General features: G+C 40.3%; 1 protein-coding gene across 1 annotated transcript in view; it reads left to right on the top strand.

Moving 5' to 3' along the window:
- LOC147622922 (MADS-box transcription factor 23-like) overlaps positions 1-27,661 on the top strand; it is a 113,682-nt gene that overhangs the window by 50,677 nt on the left and 35,344 nt on the right. The window contains exons 3-5 of the mRNA XM_086822536.1: positions 13,306-13,367; positions 13,486-13,585; positions 13,694-13,735. Of these exons, the coding sequence (XP_086678662.1) occupies positions 13,306-13,367; positions 13,486-13,585; positions 13,694-13,735 (204 nt within the window). The remainder of the gene's footprint in view (positions 1-13,305; positions 13,368-13,485; positions 13,586-13,693; positions 13,736-27,661) is intronic.

Genomic DNA, 27,661 nt, shown 5'->3' with positions numbered 1-27,661 from the left:
ATTCTCCTATTTTTTTACAAAGACTCAAGTTCTATTTATAGGAGAGGAAGACTCTAACCAAGTCCAACTAATTTCTAGAATTTTCTAAATTTTAGTTTGGTTGAATTTGGACTGATTTGGACCTAGTTTGGTTCCTTTTTGATTCGGTTTGATCCAAGAGAGAGGAGAGATAAAAATGTCACATTCTTTTTTAGTTTAAAACTCATTCAAGCTAACAAAGCATGCATATGCATAAAAAAATTATAAGTTAGTGGTACACAAGACTATATGCCACTGACTAGAACACAGTGCAATCATATTAGGCAAATACGACCTGCCTTCTTACTGCAATTGAACAATGCGATCAAACACAAATATAAGCTCTCATAAGCAACCAAAAAACAAATCTGTGGTATCGAGGGATGACGAGCAAAGGAACACTTCTATATCCGGATGGCCTACACTCAATAAAATCTCAATCATCGAACTCAAGAGCATGACAGAAACGAGTCAAATTCAAATAAAAGTGCTTGCTTGGGTTGCTCTTGGCTTTTGAAGAACAAAAATAAAGAACATCAAATTCGCACTTCTCGGGCTAACATTTCACTCATATATGGGATAAAGCTTACACCTCCCTTGGCCTACTGTCACTTCCCTTGGGGACCAGGGTTGTGCGAATCCTATCCCACCTCTGCCAAGTTGGCACTGAAAAGAAGCAAGCCTTCCTCTCCCGCACTCTTCCTAGAGCAAACGCTTGTTCCATTTGCAGGACACGGTAATGGAAAACTTGCCATGCCATTTCCTTTCCTCCTAGGAAAATCTTGGGAAATCTTCAGACATTAATTTAGCAGTTAGGATTAAAAAGAGAATATTTACATTAAGTAGGCATAAATTGCATTTAACCAAGGGGGTATAGTTGCACTGTCAGAGAATATTGTAGGTGGTAGTTAGACCTGCAGCATTAAATTCTCTAAAACATCTTTGAGAATTGGAAGTGAACGGCCATTCCATTTGTGCCATGTTTGTTCCTTCCCAAAAGCGTATGCCCGTTCCAATGTGTTCCCTTCACTGCCACGCCCATGTCAATTTCACCACTTGCGAAAGTCTCATAGAGCAAATCCACCCTCTCACTTAATTCCCACCCCCTTCGTGGCCTAGCATTTAAAAATTGGTTATGAAGCTAATTTAATGATTAGTTCAAAAGCTATACGCATCTCTTCATTCATGAAAAAAGGTTCGGCATGTGGGGGAAATCAGGGCTAAAGCTCTCCCCTTAAAGGTGGAAGGTGGGGATGAACTAGAAGGCAAGTGTAAATGGCAAGCTCTACATTTCGATGAAAGCCGAGATGGGATAGAAGGAAGTGGAAGCCAAAGGAAGCCTGAGCGGAGCAATCACCTTTCACTGGGGCAAGCTTTGGATTCCCATGAATGCGATGGGAGATTTCCTTAATTATTTGTTGATTCGAAATGATCTATTTTTTGCATTGTATCTGTCGTTCCGGCAAACGCAAAGGCAAGCTTGCCCTTAGTAACAAATTTACACAAGCTTGACAAGTAAGTTTTTTGCAATGCAAAAAAATTGAGTAAATAGATCTGGATCAACAAACTGTTCCCCAAAATCCAAAGTGATCACTGGCAAGCAGAGCAAATCGCTTCCCCAAAGGAAGCTTGAGCGAAACGACCACCTTTCAATTATCCAATCACCTTTCACCTCCAAGTTTGCTCTTCGAATTGGCCAAGAGTGGGTCATTTACAGAGACCAATGATCGTAGTGAAAGGCTATTGGAGGGAGTCCAAAGAAAGTTGGAAGAGCTTGCTGACCTGCATTTGTGGGCTTCTACTGTTCAATTCCACCGACAAATCAACTTTAGACTCTTTCATGAAAAGGTCAAACTTGCTTGTTCGGCAAGCTTGCCTTTAAAGAACCTTTGACATGTTGGCTTTCTTTCAAGTCAATGAAACGTGGCACCAAATCTTCTCAAACATTCATTTTTGGGGTCTTTAAGGGAGCGATCATTAGCAAGTGAAAGGATTCCCCAAAGGAAGCCTGAGCGATCACCCGTTCATTGACAATCTAGCTTCACCAGAGCTTAAGCTTGTTGTGCAAATTTGATGATAAGGTAAGGTCTTGTTTTAGGACGGATAATTTATTTGTGATCGCCCCTAAAATGAATGTCTTTTTTTAATTACTTTTTCCAAAAACAATGATTATCTTCTTTCCATTCTTTTTCCAGAGACAATGATTATCTTCTTTCCATTCTTTTTCTAGAGACAGTCTTCTTATTTCTAGTCTTCTTCTCATCAGGAGAAAACCTTTTGATCTCATTCCTAGTGGATTCCACGATTCTCTCAGCTTCTTCCTTTGATTTTTATTTCAAATGTAGTATCTTTTCCCTCTCCTTTTCTTTTGGCCAAATCGTCAAGCTCATGAACTAAAGATTGTATGTTGAAACTCTACCCCCGCATGTAATGCTGTGAGTAGTAAAAAAGCATACAAAGATTATCATATAATAATCCATGCTTAAGAATGGGAAACATTCCCATCTTGTAGTTTGGTAGGAAAGTAGTAAAAAAGAAAACAAAGATTATCATAGAATAATCCATGCTTAAGAATGAAAAGTAACCTCATGAGGTGAACTGAGAACTTAATTGGTGAGAAGAGCCTTTTTCAACGCGATGGAACAAGATCATAACCAACTACTTATCGGGGTGGGATTCAGGATGGTCCCAACTACATACTTATCGGTCTAGATGCATACTTATCGGCACTATTGAATGGCTTTTTATATACTTGTCTACTAGCGTTGGAGGTGGTGGCTTAACCATCTATAATGGTGCAGATCATTTGGAGTAACCTGCTCTAGTTTTTAGCAATTAGCATGACTTATCTAGTCTTTTAGTACTCCGTCCAGATTGTACTACATATCTAGTGATTAACACTACTTATCTAGTATACCTGTCTTCTAGTGGCTTGTAGGTAGTGGCTAGAGAAAATCATTCATCATATCCAGCCGTTATCTAGTAGGTAACTGGCTATCTATTATCTAGTAGGTAAAGTTAGAGAATATAGCCCGACCCGATGAAGTTGGTGGGGGTTTTAGTTGGTAGCAGAAGCTAGACAATTACTAGTGGTGGCGGATTGACATGGCCGACATTCATTCGACCTCCCCATGCTATATTAGTGGATTCCCCTCACCCTTCCATTGTGTAAGAAGGACTGGACCAATGTGATCTTGCCGTCATATGCCATTTGTGGATGCAAGGCATACAAATGGATCAATTACTTTACAAGCTAGTTGGCCTTTTGACCACGGTCAAAAGGTCAATGATGGTTTTACACATGGAAAAGTGAATTTTCCTCCACAATCAATGCATTACAGTGGGTCATGCATGTAAGGAATGCCTATGCAACAAATTACTATGATACAAGGCTCATTATGAATGCAAGGAAGAAGCATTGACAAGGGTAAGGGCTTAGCTTTAGATGAGCCAACTATACATGGAACTTGGAAGGCATCACCTATGGTCGGTCATCACTTCATTGAGTTTGGTGGCAATAATCAGGTTAGACCACGCGAACATGATGGGGATGAGCTTAAAGGGATAAAGCATAAAATTACCTTCTTAAATTTCAAAGGCAAAGGCTCTTCTACTGAGGCATTTGAAGAATGGATCGATAAGATGGAGCTTTACTTTGAGCTTAGTCCTCGTAGAGTGATAGAGCCAAAGTGTTATTTGTTATGCTCATATGCGATGGAAACACTTGAATGCTCATGATCACTACTTGCATGGATTTTAAGAATAAGATGAGATGTATGTTCATTTCATCCCTAAGCCAATCTAGGATGGTGGATAAATGGGATGATCTCTCTCAAGTGGGAAATATCAAGGATTATGAAGTTTTCAATCCATGTGGAAGGCTTGAGTGAGGAGTATAGATTGAGAAAGTTAATAAAAGGGTCGTAAAACAACATCAAAGTTGATGGTGATTCTCAAAGACTAGACAATATCAAAGAGGCAATGCTACTTGAAAAAGATTATGCGGCAAAATATGCACATGTAAGACAGGCAAGGTAAGGAGCGATGCTTAATTCAAACACTCCGTACATGGGTGAAAGCAATGTAAGGTGGACTTAAAAGCTGTGTCCACACTGCTTTTACACTACTTTTTTTGGTGATTTAGGGTACTTAAACTACAAATCCACATAAGGTAATGTGCTTTTAGGATCTATTATACTTTCAAAGCATCATAAACACTCTAATAAATCTTAAAGCAAAGGTAGGGTGGACCACTTTCAAGGTGATTTTTAAAATGTTAAAAAGTTGTGTAAGTGGTCCACCTTTTCTTGCTTTCAGTCCCATGTTCAAACCTTCAAGAGTTATTACACCTTATACCTGGGCCTCCTAGATTCCCTACCAAGTATGGAAGAGGTGGGAGATAAAATTTTAGATTTGGTACATCTCTTCCTAAAGGAGCCAAGAAGAGCAAGATCATTGGTGAAGATCGAATCAATGACTTAAAGAGCAATAATTGTTCCTCAGGTGTGGTGTGACAAATGAAATAAGGATTATTGGAAGGTTTGTAAAGCCAAGAAGATTGGCATTAGGCATGATCCTCACCAAATCTTGCAATGAAGGCACAAAAGAGGATGTGGAGGAGTATGAGGGATTTCTTGAAGATGCCAAGAAAGTTAAACATATAGAGAATGAGAGTGAATTTCCTTTTCATCCGGGTGGGTCAAAGAAGAGGAAAGTTAATTGTGATTGTGGATTACCATTTTCTATGTGTTTTTGAGATAACAAGGACAATATAGAAACTTTGTGCAATATTTCAAGTGATACCTATGCCATTTGCAAGGGTGCAAGTACATTGAGGATTAATGCATGCACGAATGAAAGGGTGGCACATGTTTTGGTTGATAGCAAGAGCACACATAGCTTCATCAACACAAAATCTATGTGCATTCTCATGGTGGCAACATGAAGTTCATAGCTTTACTGTCAAGATAGCATGAAGTTTAATTAGCTTATGGGCATAGTTATTTCTCGTACCGGTACGAACCCATTCGTACCGTACGATACGAGTTTGTTTTTTTTTTTCCCAAAATTTTTTTTCCTTGAAAAACAAATTCCAAATGCTTTAAAAAAATATAGAAACCCTGCTCAACAAAGATCCCAAATGCTCACAATACTTCGCAACTTTCTTATCCACTCAGTATTCCATATGGGGTTATTGAGAGACCTAAAAAATCTAGCAAGGTAGACTGATAGTGTACACTTGATTGGTAGGATGAGAGAATTTTGCTACATCACTTGGAGATCCCTGGTATAGGTAGGCTAGACAGTTAGATTCTCAAGTTATGTATGAGAGAGAAGATTTGGACATGGCCATTTTGATCTAGAGAGGAGCCCCTAAACCTATCACCCTAGATGCACTGGTATTTGTGCAAGGATGGTCCCTTAGTCATAAACGCTACACTGGGAGACCTTTGGTATTGCATTACCCATCCAGGTTCTTTTTTGGAGACAATCGGGAGATCCAACTCGGAGAGACACATATCCATGTTCTGGTTCCTCAAGCATTGTAGACTCCTCCCCTCCCAACCTTCCCTCACATTCAAGCTTGAAGCTCCATAGGTTGTAAGAGTTAAAAAAAAACTGTATTTTATCGTACGGTATATGAAAATTTCATATCATACTAAAAATTCTCATACGGTATCGTATCGTATGGTATGGTATTTTTGACCATGATAACTATGCTTATGGGGCAAAGATGGATTGCACATTATTGTGAAAATATGTGGATTTGAACTCGTAATAAATGATTACACTTACAAGATTGATTATTAGAGATAGGTCCCATTGACATTGTATTGGGATGTGATTGGTGTGAAAATATGTGGGTTTGATACTCACAAATGATTACACTTGCAAGACTTATTTACTTATACTAGACATGGGTCCTATTGACATTGTATTGGGATGTGATTAATTGGCTATTCTTTGGTCTTTTATAAATAAATTTGTAGCTTGGGTATGTGAGTTGTATACATGGTAATGAAGAGGTTACATTGATCAGAACTCATATGCCAAGGGTAAAGTGGATTAATGCCACACAGCTCAAGAGGGAGATTAAGAGTATGGGATGTATATACATGTTAGAGATTTGTAAGGAATAAGACAATGGTGACAAGGACAAAAAAATGCATGAAGTCATGAAGAGGGTACTCAAGGAGTATAAAGACATATTACAAATGTCTTTGCCAACCATAGAGAGGCGGATCATAGGATGGAGCTTAAGACACATGCTAAGCCCATAAACAAACCACCATATAGGTTGTCAAAGGTTACAAAAGATGAAGTAGAAAAGAATGTACAAGAGCTCATTGATATAGGATGGGTCACTCATAGTAGTCAATCACCCTTTTCATCCCCCGTACTCTTAGTTAAGAAAAAAGATGGCATATTTCAAATGTGTGGATTTTAAGGATCTAAACAAGTGCACACTCAAGAATAGATTCCCTATCCCATGGATTGATGATTTGGTTTTGACAAGTTAAAGAGTGCATGCTACTTCTCTAATATTGACCTAACATTGGGATATCATCAGTTAAGGATCAAAGAGGGTAATGAGATTAAAATGGCTTTTGTAATAAAAGAATCCTTTGTCTCATTACTTTGGTTATTCTATTTGGATTCTGTAATGCACCGGCCACATTTCAAGCATTAATGAATAAAGTGCTTCAACCCTTCCTTTTTACAAGTGGATATTTGTGTTCTTTGATGACATCTTGATATATAGCGAGAGTGAGAAAGAGCACTTCAAACATGTAAAGGCCATTTTTGATGATTTGAGGGCCAACAAATTGTATGAAAAGAAGAGTAAATGTACATACTACTTGGAAGAGTTCCAAGTATACATAAGTAATCTCCTAACCAATTGGCCATATTTGGCCACCATCTAGTGTTTAAATTAGGAACTATCAGGTGCTCACCACAATGACTACTCCACACATCCATTACCCATAGAAACATCATGACAGTGGAGCATTGAGCAAATGCTTTTCCAACACCCCCCATAGGTGAACTACCTCTTTGATCAAATGCCAAGTCAATGAAAATAGCACTTTAGTAAATCTCTCCCAAGAGCCTTTGTGAAGATATTTTCACAATTCTCTTTTCTCGATTAGTAGACAATCTCTATCTCTCTAGCCATGATAAGCTCGCACACATAATGATACGGATTGTGTGACTTGTAAGTGATGCCATACCCAATGGTGCCTTTAATATACTTCAACACCTACATCCCTACCTTTTCATGGTTTTCTCGAGACTGATTTGAGAACCTTAAAGGAAACCAACTACAAAGCTAATGTTAGGTTGTGTATTACATATGAAGATCACATTGCATGTTAACTGCCTCGGCCCAATAAGAATTATGTAATACTTTACCTTTGAGCATATTGTGTGCCATCTCCACCACTATGTGATTCTTATGCTTTGCAAGTTATAAAACTGCAACACCGTTTTGTTAAGAATATGAGAAACTATCAAATCTCTTTATCCACTTGGGCTGTAAAACTTGACATCTCATACAAGTTGTTATGCTAGATTGCTGGCATCTATAATGACTACACACACTTGCCTTATCAAAAGAAAACCTTTAAGTTATGGTCCAGCCATGACCGTTAACAAATAGCAAATTTCCCTTGAGGTCCGGGAATAGAAAGGAAATTGGATAACATCTTAGTATCACCATTGCTAGAAACAAATGAAATGGTACTTCAACACATGGATGAAAATTTGGCATTGTTCATAACCACTACTAGATCATATGTCAGGGTGATTTACTGTGGATGATCCATGAACCATGGGATGCTGAGAAATGTTTTGCTTTTACACAGATTTTTTCTATTGCCAAAAATAGCTCCAATTCTAGTTCATCATTGTTCCTTGACTCCTTCCAAGGCTTTTAAGTGCCATTCTTCTCATCTGCTTCTTTCAATGTACATGCTTTGGCCACGTGACTAGGCTTGTCGTAGTAGAAACATTTTGCCATAGATTTCTTCTTCTTTACATAAGCATTGAGGTTACCAGATACCTTCTCATTGCCTTTCTTTGCATTTACAAAGAATGTTGTGTCACTACCATCTCTCACTTTGAAATACATATCCTCCTCCACCAGCATTATGCATAACTCCTCAAAAGTAAGAGGAAAATTGCGCACCTACATGTTCAGTGTGAGGTCACCAAAATATCAAAGTTTGGGGGTAACACTCTAATGCACCTACGTGCTAGCTCCTCACTGGACTTAGTGATCTCCACCACCAACATCTAATCTTATAGATTCTTCATCTATGATATGAGCAGCTTTGCTACTTCTCTATCAAAATGATTCTCAAGGTTTTGAATCCATGTTTGATTTCTCGTCTCATACTAGTTCTTTATAACTTGTCATGCTTCAAAAGCTACAGTAGTGTGTTGATATAGGGTCATCACCAAATGAGTGACACTGGTGTGACAATGGTGCATAGTGTATCTGTATTCCTTCACCTTTATGCGAGAATAAAATCTGGTGGTATAGTCTGTAGTGGATCTACTGGATCTAGAGTAGGACCCAGCTTTGTTCAACCCTTATTGTGGTTTCCTAGAATCAAGAATAAACCTAATCTTGAACTTCCAAAGAGTGTAAATTATCCCATCCAACTTCTCATCACCAAAAGTTTGGGGGTAGGCATGAGCGGTTGTGTTACATTTTGAAGTTGGGACATCTCTCCAAATCTACATTTAAATAGAAAACTACCCAAAAAAATGCTTTGCGTAGAGTCTATAATCTGATACTATATAAGAATTTACTATAGTAGAAGCTAGATCAACCCAAAAAAAGCTTTGCGTAGAGTCTATAATCTGATACTATATAAGAATTTACTATAGTAGAAGCTAGATCAACACATTATAAAGCACTGAATTAAAGCAAGAAGTGGAGACTGAACAAAATTATTGCTTGTAAAAACTTGATTTACAAACTAATGGATTCTGCCCACTTGTGTGCTTTGAGTAAGGAGATTTGATGGTGATCTAGAAAGACTCCGGATGGAGGATGTCTTGCTAACAAGAGTGCTAAAAACAATGAACTTGTTGATTATGGAGTTCCAAAAATCCCTCCATATATAGTATCCCATATTGTAGGTTGGTCCTACTAGAACCTACCCCCAACCACATGTATCTACTAACGGGATATATGAACTATGAAGTATAAACTTCCCACAACCCGAGCATAGTATGTCTTGGGTTTTCTATCTAGACTTGCCCACATAATGCAATCACTTACTCTCTATAAGCATGAAGGTGCCAAGTCTACATAAGCCATCTCCTAACCACCTGGCCACACTTAGCTAGCATACCACCATCCAGTGTCTTAACTGGAAACTGTCAAGTGCGTGAGTGCTCACCATAATGGCTACTCCTCATAAAGGGGGCCTTACAAAATAGGGCACATTTATCACACCCACAAAAACATCACAAGGGTGGAGCATTGAGAAAATGTTTTTCTAACACTCCATTATGAGGAGTGTTAGTTGAGCAGTCTCAACACATCCTCAATATCATCGCATTAACATAAGAAGGTAGCCTAAGAGGTTAGATGGTTTTAAAGGCAACTTTAGATAACACACTACCAAATAGGCTACATGAAACATTAGATCATTAGCTCATAATGGTTTAAACATGGAGTTGGTAGACTTTATTCTAAAAAATTATTTTTTGACATTTCTTGTTTAGACATTACGGAGCCCAATCAGAGATCAAAATGAGCCCATATGGCCATGGAAGATGGAAACTACATAAGAGTAGTTTGCATTTCATCCTTATGAAGAAGTTGGTAGACTTTATTCTAAAAATTTATTTTCTAACATTTCTTGTCTAGACATTACAGAGCCCGTCAATTGGGGCCCAAAATGAGCCCATATGGCCATGGAAGGTGGAAACTACATAAGAGTAGTTTGTATTTCATCCTTATGGATCGATTCTACACTATGTATGGGGGAACAAACTATGGTTGTGGAGACCTACATGGTCATGTCATGGTTGCCCCACATATAGAGGCCTAAATAGGTACATGGTAAACTCTTCCTCGACACAGCCATCACTATGAGTTTGCTCCCTAGACTACCATACAACCTCCATCTTAGCAATTATAGATCAACCACATTAAAATCTTGCGTTCATTAGAGCACATGGGTGTGGGGCTTTACAACTATTATATCACTTCAATAATACTATATTCTTGTCTATCTTTGATATTATGGAATTTGAGCTTTAACTTTTGTAATGTGAAAGCTCCCATTTCTTGTGAGTGTTCTCTTATATATGTTGTATCCTCTTACATGGCATGGATTAGTTATAAAAAATAAAGATTTACTAGACATAAATAAGGTAATATTGAGCTTGGGCCCATGCAATAAGATAGGTGTTGATGTAAAACCTAGATATGAAAAGGCTAATCTAAGAGTTTGTAAGTACTTCAAGAATCATACTAGGATTATAGAGATTTCACATAAAACAAAGATGTTGATTAAAATAAAGCAAATATGGGCCTTAAGAAAAGTGATAAAATATCTGTTTGTGTATGTGAGAAATATGTAATGTATGTACACATTTGTTTCCACTTCCATTGGATTTTAAAATTTTAATACAAGAGTACAAGATTGTAACTCATCCATTTTCTAATACAAGAGTACAATGTTGTAAATCATCCATTTTGTAATACAAGAGTACAAGGTTGTAAATCATCCATTTTCATAGTTTTTAATTGTACTGTGAGGATAGAACCTTATATCATGCTTGCTTTTTTATCGAGTGAAGTATAACTTCTCATGTTGGTATACTTTTTATTATATTTACACTTTTTTCTAGTTAACAAGAAGTTTCATGTGGATTTAAACATACTAGAGTGGCTTTGGAAGCCATACTAGAGTGGATTTAGAAGCTATACTAGAGTTGATGTGGAAGACATAGTTGACACTTCTCTTCTCAAAATGTATTCACAAAAGACTAAACTTAGATAGTTTTCTTTGGATATTTCTATTTGTAGTATTTCTTTAAATACATGCAAATAAGTATAAAGTTTATATGGTTTAATTTTTATTAAGAGTATATGTACGTATGTATATATAATCATTCATGTTTTTTTAAATCTTGCATACCATATGCACTAAAACAGTATTTAATTATCCTTTATTTGTAAATTTTGAGTCCTTGATTCCTTAAAATGATCCTTAAACTCTTGAGTCCTTATGTACTTATGTGTCAAATTTCTTGAGTAGTCCTTTAAATGATCTCTTATATTGAAAGAAAATGGATTTTTTAAAGAATAAGCATTAAAAAAACTTTTGATTCTTGTAACATATTTAATAGATAAAATGAACCCCTCTTTTTGAAGCCACTATTAGGATTACATATCCTTTCAAACCCTCATAACATTTGATTATGTAGATGCCACTCTACTGGTCAAATGACTATTTTTAAATAATGTCTTTATACGATAATAAAATCATTACAAGATATTAATAAAAATCACTTCTTTATATCCTCGAACCCAAGTATCATTTTATCATGTCTAAGGTATAAGATCATTGTATTGGTCAAAGAAATATTTGTGAAATAATCTTATATAAAATAATGAAATCATTTCATAATGTGTAAGTTAGGTTTATATTAAAATTCTTACTATTATTAGGTAGGACAAACTACTGATTAGGTAGTTATTAAAATGTTTACTATTATTAGGTAGGACACACTAATTACTTCTAGTAAACTATCCTCATATATCTTACATGCTATATAAGGTATGATAAACTACCCTCAAAGGAATAACATTTTGCCTATCCTACCAAAAAAAGGGTACATCTCAACCAACCTCCTTAATTATAATTTACAATAAAAGCTAATCGGTAATTTATTGTTTATCTTCACTTTACTCTATGAAACATATAGTATATGATGATATAAGTTTATAGCACTCATCACAACACACTTATGTTGCAAACTTATATTGTTTGAATGTAGATTATAAAATCCTCGTATTATATATTGTTGAGTATCAACTTGTTTTAGATCACATATTAGTATTAGATGTTAAAGAAAAATGCAATTTCTAATTTAAGGATGGTTAGCACAAGCTCAAAATTGGTTTTGAAATATCATTTATTATCACAAGTGCTTACATTGATGAATGCATACTCTTTGTTTCAAGAGTAAGTAAAAGCATTTACAGCTCTCTCTCTCTCTCTATATATATATATATCAAAGTTCACAAAAAACCAGCAAACGTTCGCACTTGCGAAATGCATGATCTCACTTGTGAATTTTATTTTTGAAATTTTAAAGATCGATAAAATTTTAAGCATTTTAGTGAAAAAAATTGTAAATATTGAAGAAAAACTTGTAAATTATAAAATTGCAAGTTTTAAGATCTGAGAAAAAAAATATTCACCCTGAACACTGATATATATGTGTGTGTGTTTCTCTCTCTCGTTCAAAATTGGTTTTGAGATATAATTTATTATCATACGTTCTTACATTGAATGTATATTATTTGTTTCAAAAGGTTCTTTGATTGAAGTTCTATTCAAGTGAAATGGATAGTTGTTAGTAAAAAGCTTATACATGGTATCTCTGCCCCCCCTTCTCTCTCTCTCTCTCTCTCTCTCTCTCTCTCTCTCTCTCTCTCTCTCGCTCGCTCGCTCGCTCAAAAATAGTTTTGAGTTATCATAATTTTTTATATTGAATGCATATTCATTTCTTTAAAAGAATCTTTTATTGAAGTTCTATTGAGTGAAATAGACAGGTGTGCGTAAAAGCATATACACGATCTCTCTCTCTCTCTCTCTCTCTCTCTCTCTATATATATATATATATATATATATATATATATATATCGTTGTTTATGAAACGAACATATCTATTTTATTTAGCTAATAATTCAAATGAAGCACTACTTTGTAGTGAGTTCATACATATGCTACTTAATTTCATGCTTGATTGGTGGATATATGTTCATTTCTATATGTGCATGCTAGATTGGTGGATATATGTTTATTTCATAACTAGGTGGCCATATAGTACCATTCAATGAAAAGAACACACAACACAATATTTATCAGTACCTTATGTGGGATAACCACCTTCTTATTATTTATTTTATGGTGACATTATTGAGAAATATTCTCTATACAATAGTACATGCATAACACATAAATCATCAGATAATCTTATTAGCTTGAATAAATTTAGAGCCTTAATTAATTTATTTATTTTTTGAAACAGTATTGGAGACGTGAAGTTGTTCTTTTAAGGGAGCAAATATGCTACCTCAAGAATCTACAAAGGTACCAAAACACCTTTGTATAACTTAACCAAGTTTTAATTATAAAGCATTTGTATATTTATAAGTCACCATGTTTCAAGCAAGTTACATTATATGTCATTTTTCTGAGAATTTCACAGCTACATGTTGGGCGAGAATCTCATATCTTTGAATCTCAATGAGATTCAAAAGATTCAAACTCGACTTGAAATTGCACTCAACAAGATAAGATACAGGAAGGCAAGTGGTTTTTGCACTTCAACATAGGGATTTATACATGAGAAAAAGTGTCCCTAAATTTTTTTTTAACAGCTTCAATTGCAATGGTTTATATATTGGACGATGTAGGTGCAACTACTGCAAGAAGAAGCACAAAACATGCGTGAAAGGGTAAGATTCATTTTCTAAATGTACATTACAAACTGGTAAATGTATTTTTAAATCATGAATTCATATGTTTTTTAATAGTATTACTATTAGGGAAAAAAACGTTTTTAGATAACAAGAGGTGGATTAGCTTGGAGTGCTTCTATTGGGATATTAAAAAAGGAAATAAAGGACTTGCCTATGGTCAAGACAAGTAGACAAAAGAGTATCAAGAGATTTAGTGTGAGGTAATAGAGGAAAGACATGATAGTACTCTTCCTCATACTAAAGTGGTTTTTCTAAAAATAATGAATTTTTAATAGACATTGATTAAATAAAGAAGATTTGATAAACTTATTAGTGTCACACCATTTTGCCATAAGAGCTACAAGAACACAAGCTAGCAAGATTCGATGAAGAATGAGTGTTATGGGCTACCACACCTCCAAGAGGAAACTCAATGCATTCACCTAAAAGATGACTAATAGATCATAACCATCGTAGGGCACTTACCAATGCTTCGAACTTGAGTCCCTTGAGGCCTTCAAGCTCACTTGTTAAGCTCCACATCCATGCTGTCATTGTAGAGTTGCTCTCACCGTCGCATAAGGCAATCACTCTCTCTCACTCCTGACACAAGCATAGAAGAGGCATAATGCTAGAATGCTCTCTCTCTCTCAATCTCTCTCAAGACACAAAGAAGAGCTGTCTATAGCACAAAGGGGGATTGTGTCTTTTCATTATTTTTGAGAAAATGCCTTATATACATTTGGTCCTTATTCACACTTGGACACCCAAAACTTACTTAACTAGGCCTTGGATGGCCAATATCTCATAATGTACAACTTTTATAGTGCCATTTCATGACACTTATTAATGTTCTCAATTGGAGGAGCATGCTTGTTTATCCAAAATGGGATTAACGTCTCTCCTACACCTAATGTGGGTTTTGTCCTCAGAACTTGTTACCGAGGTCTAAAGACCTGGTCACCAAACTCATGTCAGTAGAAATTTCTTTGTAACTGAAGCTTCCTGAGGGTGCGTCTCAAGGCTGAGTGGGAGTGCCAGAATCCTGTGTCCACCATGTCTTCGAACGTGACATGCATGTAAGGCTGGAAGACACCTTAGACGATGGTATTACAGCATCATGTCCCGATCAGATGGGCCTTAATTCATGTCGAATTTCAATTGCTCAGCTTCACAGTCATCATAGGGCTCTTTGGGTTGATCAATCAAGACCAGTAGCAATTTTAAAAATCAAACACTTGCCATGATTATTGGGTCCGGGAGACGTCGCCATGCTTGTATCCAAGTAAGCATTTGTTTCCTTTGCTCCCATATGTCTGGAAAGGTTGCTGGCATGAAGACCAGAAAATTGTAACAGACATGGGAGTCATACCACTTGGCCTCATGAAACTCTAGTGGAGTCCATATTCTCTTAAGGGGCATGTACAATGGGTCAACCCGCTACATTAGGACTTGTTTGGGGTTTTCTTGGGCCCTTTTATTTGGACACTTAGTGAAATGCTTAAAATGCTAATCAAGCTTTGACCAAGCTAGTGGCCTAGGCCTGAAAATGCATTTTTCCTTTTCTACAAAAAAGAAAATAGGCCTAAAGGTAGTCTAATCATTAGATCTTCTGTCCTTGGGAAGGAATATGGACCTAACTGCCTTTTTGTCTTGTAGTGAAGTACCTTTCACAAAGAATGTTTGAAAATTTTCGTCACTTTGTTCCCTCCCTTTTTGGAGGTGCTGCAGATCTCACTCTCTCTCTACACTCTCTCTCTAAAACGCATTTAGGGTGTTTTACTTGGGTAAGGGCTTCTTTTTCTCTCTCTAGGAGCCATGGCCTGCAGATCTGGACCTCCTACTCCATCATCCTCTCCACCAGCTCTCATGGAAGATCTCACCATCCCCTCTTGTGAAGGTACAGATCTACACATCCTTGCAAGCTGAAGCTCTCCATCTCCATCACTAGCAAGCTCTCCATATCTATCATCCTCTCCACCAGCTCTCATGGAAGAGCTCACCATCCCCTCTTGTGAAGGTACAGATCTACACATCCTTGCAAGCTGAAGCTCTCCATCTCCATCACTAACAAGCTCTCCATATCTATCTCCTCAAGGCCTCCATTTCTCTATATCCATCTGCATCTCCTCCACCTCCATCTCCATCACCATCTCCATCTTCATCTCCTCCATCACCATCCACATTTCCATCCTCCACCTCCATCCTCCATCTCCATCATCTCCATCACCATCCACATTTCCATCTCTGTATCCATCTACATCTCCATCTCCATCACCATCCACATTTCCATCTCTGTATCCATCTACATCTCCATCTCCATTTGTTAGGTACAATGGCTCTACGGGACATCACCAACAAGCAATCAAAGTTTCGCTTGCACGTGGACTTAGACGAGGAGTATGCCACAATGCGAAGTAATCGAACAAAGGGATGTATTCCTGCTGAGGTGCTACGACTTCAAGGTGCAAAAGCCATTGATCTTTGGACTGATGGAAGCATTTATCCCCTTGATCCACAGACTGGTGCACCTCCCCCTTTTCGTAATATCACGCAGGTCGTACGCTTCTTGGGTGATGGTTATAATGGTTTCTTAGGGTACTGTCAGAGGCTCTATTCTTTGTACTTGCAGGAACTCTCAAATCAAAATCACCTCAGGAAGCTTCTAAAATTATGCAAGGCAGAAAAGGAAGAATGTGCGTCAACTTTCATGGCCACAAAGGAACATATGCTGGCTCGAGTCAAGGATCTAGAGAAGGAGGATGCAGAGCAGAAGATGAAGCTTGATAAAGGTGTGGAAAGGAGGGATCGAGCTATAGAGAACTATCTCCGTCTTCGAGACTCAACTCGGAACCTTCGCCGACGTGTCGATCATTTCACTCACCTCCCCGTGGGATATAATGCAAGGCAGCGAAAGCGCAAGCCTCTGAGTCTTCTTTCCAAAGATGGGGGGGCTCGCAAGCGACGTGTGCGTCAAACAAGGTAATCACAGCTTCAAAACTAGCATTACATTCCTTTTTCATATAGTTATGTCATTGACTCTGAACTATGTGATGTCCAGGGAATGTGCTAAAGCAATATTAGGTTGTTCCAATACTGAGGAGTCTATCCTTGAGCACATTATTCCAGAGCAGAAAGTAATCAATATGATAACCAATCTAGTAAATGGTACGTTGCGTGACAGGATTCAAAAGTATTTTCTCAAGGAATTCGAGCAGATTGTCAGTCCCATTGACATGCTCACTGTGTGCGACACAGCAGGTATCAGTGATAAGGGATACAGGGCTTTGTATACTTGCATCACAGCATGTCTACGAGGCAAAGGAATGACACGATCTATACTTCCAACACCATACAGTATAGTTATGGCAAGGAAGTCAGCAAACAACAATATTGCCGACTTGCTAGGCGGCTACAGATGGGTGGATGGTAGCATGCCAATGTCAAATTCAAAAGATTTTGCTTACAACAAGTTTAACAATGTTTACGTCGAGGTGGAGGCGCTTCAACGAGCTATGATTCAGTTTTATGATATGACATTAGAGGAGACGGATGGAAAGGCTATATTTGTCCTCAAATTGGATGAATGTCAGGTTGTAAAGGGCCAAAGGGTGGAACGTACAAGTCTGACACTCATGAGCAGGGCATTGAAGCAAAAGAGCTTAGACGGCGAAGATGAAACAGGTGATGCGGAGAATAACTTGCACACAAAGCGACGCAAGCAAGATTACTTTGGAGTGCAGTCTGAGAAGAACATATGGTGGCAGGCGGCATGGACCCTTCCGCACGAGGACCATGACAGTCTGAGGTGGTACTTCACCCGTACAGGTATTCAAGGAGTGATACACAGGTAATCAAATGGTGAAGTCTTGCATGTGCCTGGCACTGGTCACTTTGAAATAGAGTGGCACCTTGGTGGTGATCTCAAGACCCTCAAATGCATGTTGGGAACCAAAAGCGGTGCTAACACTTTGTTTCCATGCATCTTTTGTTGTCATCCAAGGATGCCAAGTGTCGCAGTGGGGAAGGCCAAACAAGCAACCAAGGTGAAAGGTCGTAAGCAGGCAAGTGCAAAGGGCTCAAATCAATTACAAAAAGGGAAGGGTATGCACATCTGGCTCAATGGAATTATGAGCTGCAATCAAAGCAAGGCACCATCTCGCGCAGAGGAGGATGCTACTTGGAACCCTATTCTTTCAATTCCACTGTCGCGAGTACATGTGTGTACCTTGCACGCAAGACTTAGAATTCTGGACAAATTGTTGATGCTCCACATCAATTATGCTTGGAACATGGAGCCAGAGTCACGGCGAGAACAGGGCATCCAAGAGCTTAAAGTTGTTTTATCATCCGTGGGGCTTCACGCAGGTGCTGTCACCCTCTCTAAGGATCGCAAAAACCCATCAAGTACCCAAGATAACCCTAATAAGATATGTATGGGTGGTGCAAAAGCAAGACACCTGCTCTCAAACTATGGTGAGGCTCAAAGCCATACACATTTTGAATTGTGGAAGCAGATTTGTGATGTAACAACCTATCGAGGTAATGAGGCGACACTAGGATTGAAGCGTGCACATGTGTGGGAAGCTTGTGATGAGATGATGAGGCTTCTTGAGCGCGCGTATCTTGATGAAGCAGAGATAGCTACATTCAAGACTTCGATTGACAGATTCACAGAAGAAATGATCGATGCTTGGGGGGAAACTCATATAACACACTACATGCATATTCTCTATGCGCACAGTTCCTTCTTTCTAGATGAATATGGGTCTCTTGCACTCTGGAGCAACCAAGGAATGGAACGATCACATTACCAAGCCAAGGCGGCCTATTTTAAGAACACGGGTCATGGTGGTGGCAAGGTTCGCAGCAATGCATTTCAGGAAATGTTCAATTGGTTTTACCGTGCACTTACTGGGAGAAAGGCCCAAAAGCACGCCAGAAATTTGTCTTTGAGGCGCAAAATCATGAAGGTGTTAGGTGCAAGGCGAAAGAGAAGGGTGCAATGCGTCAATGGCACGTGAAAGAGCGAGGCAATGGCACAGTGGTCGACTAAGAAATGGCCGTGTGTGGTTACCCACCCAATAATTCTTGTTCGCCACTTTTTGGCGCGTTCATTTTGTAAATTGACTTTTTTGTAATTTTGGCCCCCTATAAATATCAATGAGTTTTATAGTCATTTTTAAAAGTCTTGACTTGTGAGCTCTCTCTCTTCCTCTCCCCTTCACTCTCTCTCGCGCACTCTCTCTCTCTCTCTCTCTCTCGCTCGTGCACTAATATCTCACGCACATGGAGCCCCCAAATGATCCTCCCTCCAATACGCAGGATGACATTTTCAAAGACCTTGGGCCCTTACTGGTGGCACATAGAACTGCAATCCCAAACATTTACCCACAAGCCCAAGTGGATCTGGAAGCTGAGCGTGTGAGGCTTGAGCGAGAGGCCCAAGAAGCCCAAGAATGCCAAGAAGCGAAGAGATTACACAAAGAAGCAGAGGACATGGAGGCAGCTGAGAGAGCAAGAAAAGAAGCCGAAGAGACGGTCAGAACTCAAGAGGACGAGGCAGCAAAGAAAGCACAGGAGGATGAGGCTGCCAAGAAGGAGGAAGAAGACGAGGCAGTTAGGAAGGCGGAGGCAGATAAGAAGGCTGTAGAAGAAGCTCAGGCCGCCGCAAGCAACAAGAGAAGATTAGCATTCTTTGCTGCGGAGGAGGATTGGCTTAACAGAAAAGCTCATGGATTTGTTGCTGACCTGCGAATGGCCGGATACGAAGATGACACAATTTTGGAAGCGGCTATACAAAGTCTTCGAGCAGAATATACAAAGAGGAGAAATGAAGACACAGTAGAAAGGGAGCACCTGCCGAGCAATAGGATTGTCAATGCAATGCTAGACAGAGTCTTGGCTCGTGCACTTGGTAAAGGAAAGAGAAAACTCTCAGCTGAGGAAGTAGAAAATAAGAGACAGAAGCTTGAACGAGAAGCCAGGGCAGCAAACACACGGAGGCTTCGTGAGGAAAAAGACAGGAAAGATGAAGAGGAGCGAGTAAGGAAGGAGGCAGAGCAGCGAGCAGCTCCGAAGACTCCATCTGCAAAGGCAAAGAAAACTCCAACACCTGCAAAGGCTAAGAAGGGGAAAACCATTCCTAAACGCACAAAACCCCCTTCCGATAACTTCCAAGAGCAGCGACAGAAGTTTAAAAATGACACGCCAGCTTGGACTCGCCACGCGCAAGCACCACCGCCCCCAACAACGCAGAAGAAGCAAAGGTGGAGACCAGGGACAGTTGCCCTTAGAGAAATTCGCAAATATCAAAAGACCTGCACAGCAATTATTCCAAAGGCACCTTTTGGGCGTCTCGTCAAAGAGATTATCCACGACCAGCGCCAGGATGTCAATCGTGTGCAAGCGGCGGCACTAGGCGCTCTGCAACAAGGTGCTGAGGATATTTTGGTTTCGCTTTTCCAAGACACGGTTTTGTGCATGGTGCATGCAAAACGTGTCACTTTGAAGCCATCTGATCTTCATCTAGCTAGGCGTATCCGTGGAGAGGAAGCTCTCTTTCACTAGATAGGGGAAGCCTTGTAATGCAACAAACCGTGTTTTGTAATCTCAATTTGATTAATGAAAAACCATGTCTATTTTCAAAAAAGTTATTTTCTATTGCAAGTGATTGTTGTCTTGTCAAGGTAATTGTAGTCTTTTGCATGTAATTGTTGTCGCTATGTACATTCGACCTCATGTGAACGCTCGTCTGCCACCGCCCGTCCGACTTTGGCTCGACTCGACGGGCCGATTTCTCCTGCGTATGGCCCCAGAAGGGTATATCAGCTGTGCGGGGTGCGCCGGGGCCGAGGGGGGGGGCCGGTGGTCGCTCCGTGGAGCCTGTGTGCCACGGAGCAACTTTTGGCTGTTTGACCTGGTTTGTGCTTCAATGTAATTACTGGGGGAAAGTGCTATTGCTTGTTTCCAATACTCAGCAGCTTGATCGAACCAAGCTTCTGAAACCTCCGAATCTCCTTGTTGAATGGCCTGTTCCCCTCGGTCAGGATGGATAGATTCTTTCACGATCTCCTCCCTTAGAACCGAACTTGAGAGTTTCCTACCTCATACGGCTCGAACGACTACTCATTAGCCCCTTGTTTATCGAATCAAGAGAGAGAAGGGTTAATCCTAATTTGTGAAGGAGCTAAGAAAATAGTCACTGATAGGGTTTTCTAATTCCATTTGCCTCGAATAGAATCTTTTCCGTACTCCTGGTCAAACAGCCAAAAGTTGCTCCGTGGCACACAGGCTCCACGGAGCGACCACCGGCCCCCCCCCCTCGGCACCGGCCCCCCCCCCTCGGCCCCGGCGCACCCCGCACAGCTGATATACCCTTCTGGGGCCATACGCGGGAGAAATCGGCCCGTCGAGTCGAGCCAAAGTCGGACGGGCGGTGGCAGACGAGCGTTCACAAAAATTGATTGAAACATCATAACAGGACACGACAACAACATATAAACACATCAAGAAGATAAAACTTAAAATCAGCTCGAAAAACATCTTGATGTCATTAATTGTTTGATTTTCACAGACGAGCGTTCACAAAAATTGATTGAAACATCATGACAGGATACGACAACAACATATAAACACATCAAGAAGATAAAACTTAAAATCAGCTCGAAAAACATCTTGATGTCATTAATTGTTTGATTTTCACAGAAGGCAAATGAGTACATTGGATCTAGCCAACTTGCTTGATGAGCTTGGTGAAAGCCTCGTGGGTGAGAGTCTTTACTGATGGTTTGTCACCAATGAGTTCGGCTATCTCTTTGGCATCAGTGATGCCTTGTCCAAGGCTAAGGCCACAAAATCCTAGGAAAGATCCTGCACCTTTATCACCAAAGCTATAGATAGCTGCTTCCCTATTTACAAGAATACATTTATGGGCATTTTGGGCTATAGGGGCTTCAGACAGGATGGCGCTTAGGGCTCTGCACTTCAAAAATTCAGCTTGCGCATCATTTGAAAAGTCGTTGTGAATTACGCGAAGCATCTCGGCATTGAAGCTCGGGATGTAGTGCCATAGCGCAGCATCTTTCCCCTCCACCTCCTTTCGTGCTCCACCCTTTCGGCTTGCGAACCAGTCCATTTCTCTTGCGGTCTACAAAGTAGATAGAAGAATGAGTTGACTTCAAAAAATTACAAATTAAGAAGGGAAGAAATTGGGTGTACTACCTCAGTGGCATCATCATGATCCGCAAGGTCTGCATCACTAATATTGATGCTCCCGAGGCTGACGGAATCCGAAATGGCAAGCGGCTTGTGAGGGGCAAAGCTAGTTTCTGGCACACTCTCGTAGAAATCCTTGCACTGGGATATTTGTACAAGAGTCTCTGCCACAAGGGACTCTATTGAGGCATGATTTTCCGGGAGAGCAAGCACCTTTGTGACATCTGCGGAACTGAAGTCAATGTGGATGTCATCATCTTTGGACGGCTGTTGTGTGTCTCGCATGCCCGCGTACATAGCAATGACTGAGAGAGTTTCATCTTGGTGCAGCCCAAGGACATGGGCGATGTCATCCAAAAATAAGAACTCTACACCTTCTACTATGATGGGGTGTAGAGTTCGCACTTCGAGCTCTGGAACTTCATCCATGACATCGTCCCCTTCGATGTCCCGTTTCACAGCCTCAGCTTGCGGCTCTTCCGCCAGAGTCACAAGTGCAAGAGATGCTTCTTGCACTGGGGTGACAATCTCCTCCTTTGGGTTAGCTTCCTTAATCAAGAGATAAGGTGTGGCTTTCTTTGGAGGAGTGGCCTTCCTCTTTCCCTTGCTTTTCTCTGTTCCCTCTAAGATCAGGAGGGCAAGAGTCATGTCCCACCTCAAAAAACTTGTGCCAATGTTGCCCATTCCAAGACCTACCAGGTTATCTTCTTCCTCCTCCCTTAGATATGCGCTACTAAGGCCTTTGAGGAATCTTGCAAGCCTGAACCTGAAATTTTTGTCCGCTTTGTAGGTATGCTTGATAAGATCCACAGGCACCCAAGTTCCCTCCTCGTCTTCAAAGTTGACACAATATTCAGCCATGTATGTGTCCATGTAGCTAGTGAACGCCCCAAACACGTCATTATGGAGTTCGGCGGTGCCTTCCATGTCAATAGATGTCTGAAAGATGGGTGCAAGCTTCTCGATCAAGTGACCGAGGTCAAGCTTGTGCAATTGAGATAGGAGAGCTTGGGCGGGGGTGGCCATGCTTGAGTAGCGAAGAAGGCGAGGGGACCGCAAAGATGCCGAGAGTGAGGAGATGAACTCAAAGTGGCCAAAAGTGACTTATAAAGAGGTCTTTAAAACTTTTTTTATGTTTAAAAACTCACTTAAAACCTCCAAAAAAATAAAAACACGCGACAAAACTTAAAAGTGCACAAAATTGAACGCAAATTGCGAGTAGCCAAAATTGTTTTGAATTAATCTCTCAAAATCTGTTACATAGCTTGCTTGATATGGATACATCTGGGGAAGGGAATGCTTTTACAAAAGTAAGATGCCTCTTTCCTCTTACGTAGAGGTGTGTTATCAATCACAAATGAAAAGTCACCTTTAAGGCCTAAGTACTCCCTTAGGTTCGCCATATTCTAATCAACATTTACTACGATATCCCACACATCATCTTGCGTGCTAACATGTACATCAAGTTGTTCTGCATCGTTGATGTCCGAATCGAGTGCTTGCCATTCGCCTCCAGTCAGCTTCCAACGTCTGTAAGGAAAGATAATAGAGAGTTGTTGCTTTCCAAGCTGGTACCGAACGACCATCTTCTCCGACACCACCATGCACTTTATCTTGTCACCCTGATGTTGAATAACCTTCAAATCCCACGAAGGTGGCAAAAAGGCACTCATTACTGTGCCTCCCTTTGCAATCCACATTGTAGGAGTCCGGTGAACATCAGCCTCCTTGAACAAAAACACAAACAAATGTAAAGGCATGAAGAACGTGAGAGTCGCACGATGTGACCCATAGGTGCACTTCATTGCATTGCACACATCAATCTCAATCCGATGTCTGGTTAGTGCAACCAAAGTATTGTCGGGCTTTGGCAAATCATGGTCCGTGAGACTTGGTGTAGGGAGCCTCCGTAGAGTCCCAGAACCATCTCTTGACGTGGGTATAATATACTCTGCATGAAAGAAGAAAACTGAGCGCTCTAAAAGCTCTGATGTTGAACAACCAGTATATAGTAGCTTGCCAATTTCAAAGTGGTGCACCTCAAAGGTTCCAGAAAGGGCCTCTAAAGGCTCCCATTCCACAAATGTCGACGGAAAGATGTCTGCACAGAACATTACAAGAACACACTTGAAAAAATCAAGCTTCCGTAACATGAAATGATATTAGCATGTCTCAGTGCAGCCCATAAAACAAGAAGCACAAATAAAACTTACAATTTGCAGGAAAGCGTTTGTGATTGGCATTGTCAACACGGAGTTGCGATGCCTTGTAGACGTGTTGGATCATCACTTGCTTGCTTCCGTCAGCCCCCTGCTTGAGATCCACTATGCGACCCTTCCAATGGTGTGACTTTAACCCTATGTATCTGCGAGAGACTTTGTGGGCTCCCCTTGTGCTTGGACGCATCGTCACCCACATTCCTTTTGCAAAGGTGCTTGTAACCCACAAGCCAGTGTCATCTTGTTCGTTGCTGCTGCTAAAGGACTCCACCCTTGAACGAGGTCGGCGACTCATTGTGCTTGGCTAACCGACTAAGCTAAATGCTATGAAGTTGTAGGTGTGTGAGAAGATCTCTGCAACCTAATGCTAGCAGAGCATATAAGCTGGCAAGAGGAGTCAAGAATGTGTATAAGCTAGCAAGAGGAGAGTGAAGAATGTGTGCAAGCAAGAGAGGATGGACTTGATGGGGAAAAAAGGACTGTTTTCCAAGCTTTCCATAGCCAAGAAGATCTCTGCAACCTAATGCTAGCAGAGCATATAAGCTGGCAAGAGGAGTCAAGAATGTGTATAAGCTAGCAAGAGGAGAGTGAAGAATGTGTGCAAGCAAGAGAGGATGGACTTGATGGGGGAAAAAGTGGACTGTTTTCCAAGCTTTCCATAGCCAAGAAGGCACAGAAAGATAGATCTAACTTTAGGAGGGAAGGGGAAGGCAGAATGGGGAGGGAGGAGGCCAAAAAAGATTCTTTTAGTTAGAGAGAGACTCAAAACCGAATTGCTAGTTTTAGAGAGAGGAAGAGGGAGTGGGGAGAGGGAAAAGTAGCTTTAAATGAGGGATAATGATGGGGGGGCGTTTCTGGCCCTAGCCCACTTTTTGAGGTGGGGTCATTTATGCCAATTTGAGCTGTCTTTATTAAAAAAAGGTGGGAAATCTGATTTTATTGAAAGATTTTGCATTTTCAGCCCAATTTCTTAAAAAAAAAAACGTATGATTCAAGTTTGACCCCTACATATTAGGGGCAGGGAAACCCAACATTTTTCTCCACATGGCCTTCTCCCATTGCACCATTCCTTAATGACTGTCATTAGGCTTGGGGCAAATTAAAGGGCCCAAGAAGACCCCAAACAAGTCCTAATGAGTACTTTTTCCACCAGTCTGGCTGTATTCCAAAATCCTCTAGTTTGGGTTGTGCGTCATCTGTGACAATTGTGGCATAGCCGTCTCTTGTGTGTATGGCGTGAGCCTTTCTCCACTTATGAAAGCAATAGCTAATCATGAAAGTGACAATCCTCCTTTCCAGTAGGTCAGCCAATTGGGGATTGGCCAATTTTGTGTGTCCTGCCACATTAGCCCATAATGTGCCTTCTCCAACCAAGGGAAGTAATTCTTCTCTAAATCCGGGCGAGGTGCTCGTAGAGGGTATGGCACATAATGTTTTTTTGTTGGTGTGACCTTGGATTAGGCTTCTGGAAGAATCCTTTGAGTTGGTTCAAAGGGTGTTACTTACATTAGCACTTTGAGCATCAACTTGGGCATTAATAGAGGATTACCAGCGCGAATGAAGCCCTCATATTCTGCACTAGACAATGATTCCAAAATTGTATCATCAGTGAAAGCTTTAATATTTTCTTGGGGAATAGGACAGCATACCTCCCTGAGGTTGCCGTTGGGGAGATGGGTGAGGGGCTAGTATCTCCTCGGGAGCGAGAGGGTTAGTGGAAAAATTTATCTGTTGAGGAGTAAAAGTAGAGAATATGTAGGCGGCCTGAGATGTGTTAGTAGGTGGGGCATTAGGATAGGGATTAAGGAGTTTACTAGCGACATTAGAATATACAGGGTAAGTGGAAATTGAAGATGAGGATGAGGCTTCTTCCTAACCATGACTTGTGCTAGGGGGTGGGTAGCTAGGCTTGTGAGATTTCATAAACTCTTGTAGGTCAGGGATATCCTTAGGATTTATGGTAGGATATTCAATATGGGTGGCATAAAAATTGTAGAGTACATTGGTTAACATGGATTCTAAGTGGCTATAGATATTAGAGTATAGTTTTAGAATTCCAAATGGATGATATAAGGTAGACTCACATAAGTTAAGATGTTGGTGAGTATTGTAAACTTCAAGCCACCCATGGCTTATAATCCACTGATACTATGTGCTACCACCTCGGTTGGCCGGTGTCTCGGGAATGTCATCTGGAACAAACAGGTCTAATTTTTTGACATTGTTGTCCAGAATTTTAGAGTTTTGGAGTACCCGACACCAACAACTACGAAGGTTTAACACAATAGGAAGTAATGGGTAAAAGAAGATATCTTGTGGATTAGATAAGACTATGTCCCCTCGTAAAACTCCCATTATAATTATGGGGTCAGCATCGCGTTCAGTATTTTGCTTAATGAGGGTTAGTCCTCAGACAGGTTTATATTGTATTGAAGTAGGGAGACGGTTAGTGTAGACAAAAATAGAGAAAGGGTTTAAGGAGGGGCCGAGGAGTTACTGGTGGCAAAACTGACCCAACTCCGAGGCACGCTCAAGGAGTAGGCTGTTAAAACCCTAAGATCTCTCTAAATAATTGTTATGCATAAACATGCATAAATCAGGCATAAACTCAACCACCCAACCACCCCCGAACCCAAGGGATGCACACATGAATCATAAATGAAATACATCATACCTCTACCTTGATGTCCCATACCATCAAGAGGTATAACACAATCCAATAGCATGTAGCTATAGTGTGAAATGGTAGGTGAGTAGATATGGACCTATACACAAGAGACCATAGCATAAGCCTCCAAGCCTCCAAGCCCCCTCGACGAGTGTGCCCCATGCCCCTATTATATAGGAGGGCCCTCAAGCGACTCTTGACTTTCCATTCCCCATGTGTGACCCTTGGATGCCTGACCCTAACCTTAACCCTTAAGGTTAGTCCTAACCCATGCTCCACTAGAGCTTGTTCCCATGCTCCCATGCTCACAAGACTAATGTGGGTTAGCCTCCTAGTATATGCACACATAATGTGCATATAACATAGCACACATAATGTACATATAACATACTTCCCCTCTCTAAAAACATTGCACTCTTGCAATGAAAAGAAGGAGAACTGCGCTGAATAATCTCAACGGACTCCCAAGTCGAATTCCAATTTCCCAAAAAGTTTCAAGAAGAAATTTTTAGAAAATTTTTCAGAGAATTTTTATCTCAAATTTCACATTTTCTGGCTTTTTTCCAAGCTTTTTTGAAAAAGATTTCAAAAGCTTTTTTTAAATAATAAAAAACTTATTTTTTTAAAAAAATAAAAAAATAAAAAAAGCTTTAAGCTTTTCTTGGTTTTGATTTTTTTAGGAGGGGGAGCGTTTTTCGCCCGGCAGGCTGTAGCGCAGCCCCCCCCCTTTCGCGTTGCGCCTGATGGAATTGAGGGAGAGGTAATTCTCCCTCTTCTCTCTCTCCCCTCCTTCTCCATCCAACACTCCTTCCTCCTCTC

The sequence above is a fragment of the Cibotium barometz genome, chromosome 28, assembly GCF_041138505.1.
Source record: "Cibotium barometz isolate CiBa-2024 chromosome 28, ASM4113850v1, whole genome shotgun sequence".
Classification (NCBI taxonomy): domain Eukaryota; kingdom Viridiplantae; phylum Streptophyta; class Polypodiopsida; order Cyatheales; family Cibotiaceae; genus Cibotium; species Cibotium barometz.
This window is presented reverse-complemented; position numbering and strand designations above follow the sequence as displayed.